Below are 2,273 nucleotides of genomic sequence, written 5' to 3' on the forward strand. Positions count from 1 at the left end.
CCAACTTGTTCTATAGACTCAATGCAACCCTAAACCAAAACCCAGCAAATTATTTGGTGGATATCAACAAACTGCTTATTGAGTCTACCTGGAGAGGGAAAAGATTCATAATATCCAATATGATACTGAAAGAGAACAAAGCCAAAGGACAGATACCACCTGACTCTAAGACTTAAAATAAAGCTACTGTAATCAACAGAGTATAGTATTCATGAAAGAATAGACGCATAGATTAATAGAACAGAACAAAGATCCTGGAAATAAACCCATGCATACATGGCCAATTATGACAAAGTAGTCAAGAACATACAGTGGGGAAAGTAAAGTCTCTTCAATACATCATATTGGAAAAACTGGGCTGTCACACACAAAAGAATGAAACTGGACCACTATCTTAACACCATACACAAAAACCAACCCAAAATGTATTAAAGACTCGAACATGAGACTTAAAAAACAGTAAAATTCCTAGCACAAAGGTAAAAATATCTGGAAATCACTGGCAATGAAAAAATTCCAAACCATGAACATTTTTTATCATTTTCTTTGTGTGTGACAGTACAGTTCTAAAAAGTAGACATGTAAGGAACGTCAAGTAAGAGAGTCAATCATAGATAAATTCAGTAATTGCAAAATTAATGATTCCTGCTGTAGGGATTGAAGGAGGACAGCATAGAGGATAAACACAATAATCTTTATGGAATTAGCCTTGGACCAAAAGACCACATTTCACAGACAATAAATAAAGGAAGAAATAAGGGAACAGGAGATAGAACAAAGTTCCATGGACTGAAAAATTTGAACAAGGTAAAGACAACAAAGAGGAATTGAGATGGTAATGATTCAAAACTGATGGTTTGAAAATTAGTAGTCTAATATTTTAACACTAATACTTTATGAATACCGTGTTTAATTTTCACAAATATATTTTATACTATTCTTTTTATAAATAAGAGTCAGTATTTCATTAAGTCCTGCAGAAGTTTCTGAATCCTGGGGATACGGGTTGAGCCTCCCACCAGGACAATGTCATGGATCTGAGACTTGTCTAGTTTTGCATCCCGAGGAGCTTTCTCCACAGGGTCCAGGGTGCCACAGAACAGGTCAGCATTTAATTCTTCAAATCGGGCACGGGTAATAGAGGTATAGAAGTCGATTCCTTCATAGAGGGAATCAATCTCAATACTGACCTGGGTGCTGGAAGAGAGAGTGCGCTTAGCACGCTCACAAGCAGTGCAGAGGCGACGGACAGCCCTCTTGTTCTCGCTGATGTCCTTCTTGTGCTTTCGCTTGAACTCTGCAATAAAATGGTTGACGATTCGGTTGTCAAAGTCCTCTCCACCAAAGTGGGTATCTCCGGCAGTAGATTTGACATCAAAGATTCCATCCTCAATAGTAAGGGTTGACACATCAAAAGTGCCACCACCCAAGTCAAAGATCAGCACATTTCTTTCAGCTCCAACCTTTTCGTCTAAGCCATTAGCAATAGCAGCAGCAGTTGGCTCATTAATGATTCTAAGTACTTTGAGACCAGCAATAGTTCCAGCATCTTTGGTAGCCTGATGCTGAGAGTCATTGAAATAAGTGGGTACTGTGACATCAGCATTGGTAACAGTCTTCCCAAGGTAGGCTTCTGCAGTTTCCTCCATCTTTGTCAAAACCACGGATGACACCTCCTCTGGATACAAGCTTTTTGTCTCTCCCTTGTATTTTACCTGGACCTTAGGCCTGCCTGCGTCATTCACCACCATGAAGGACCAATGCTTCGTATCAGATTGGACAACAGCATAATAAAATCTTCATCCAATGAGGCATTTGGCATCAAAAACGGTGCTGGTGGGGTTCATCGCAACTTGGTTCTTTGCAGCATCAAACGATCAATCATTCGATATGGGTGAAAGCAACACAGCTTGGGGCGGTTGGGTTTCCCTGATCACCGGCAAGTACCTCTACTTTCCCGTGCTAGAAGACACCCACACAGGAGTAGGTGCTGCCAAGACCAATGCCAGCCGCAGGTCCCTGAGACATTGCTGCTGATGCATAGGCCTGGCTCTGTTCAAGGAAAGAACTGCAATCTGAAGAGTTTCTGCCGCGTTCAATGAGTAATGTATGCACTCATAGTGTTAATTAATAGTATATACATTCATGTTTCTGAAGTCGCAAGCCATACTTTTATGAAAATCTTTTTATACTTTGCCATTCATTCATTATTACTCTGGATATTATCACTCCAGGGTTTTATAAAAATGGTTTGTTACAGCACATTGTTTTAT

At 39.9% G+C, this 2,273-nt stretch overlaps 1 protein-coding gene across 1 annotated transcript; it reads right to left on the minus strand.

The window, feature by feature from the left end:
• Window positions 1–956: 956 nt before the first annotated feature.
• LOC105087072 (heat shock cognate 71 kDa protein) lies at window positions 957–2,028 on the minus strand. Its single transcript, XM_064489188.1, is given in 3 exon segments — window positions 957–1,763; window positions 1,830–1,874; window positions 1,876–2,028. Coding segments are annotated over 3 exon segments (1,005 nt in total).
• Window positions 2,029–2,273: the final 245 nt, after the last annotated feature.

The sequence above is a fragment of the Camelus dromedarius genome, chromosome 1, assembly GCF_036321535.1.
Source record: "Camelus dromedarius isolate mCamDro1 chromosome 1, mCamDro1.pat, whole genome shotgun sequence".
NCBI lineage: Eukaryota > Metazoa > Chordata > Mammalia > Artiodactyla > Camelidae > Camelus > Camelus dromedarius.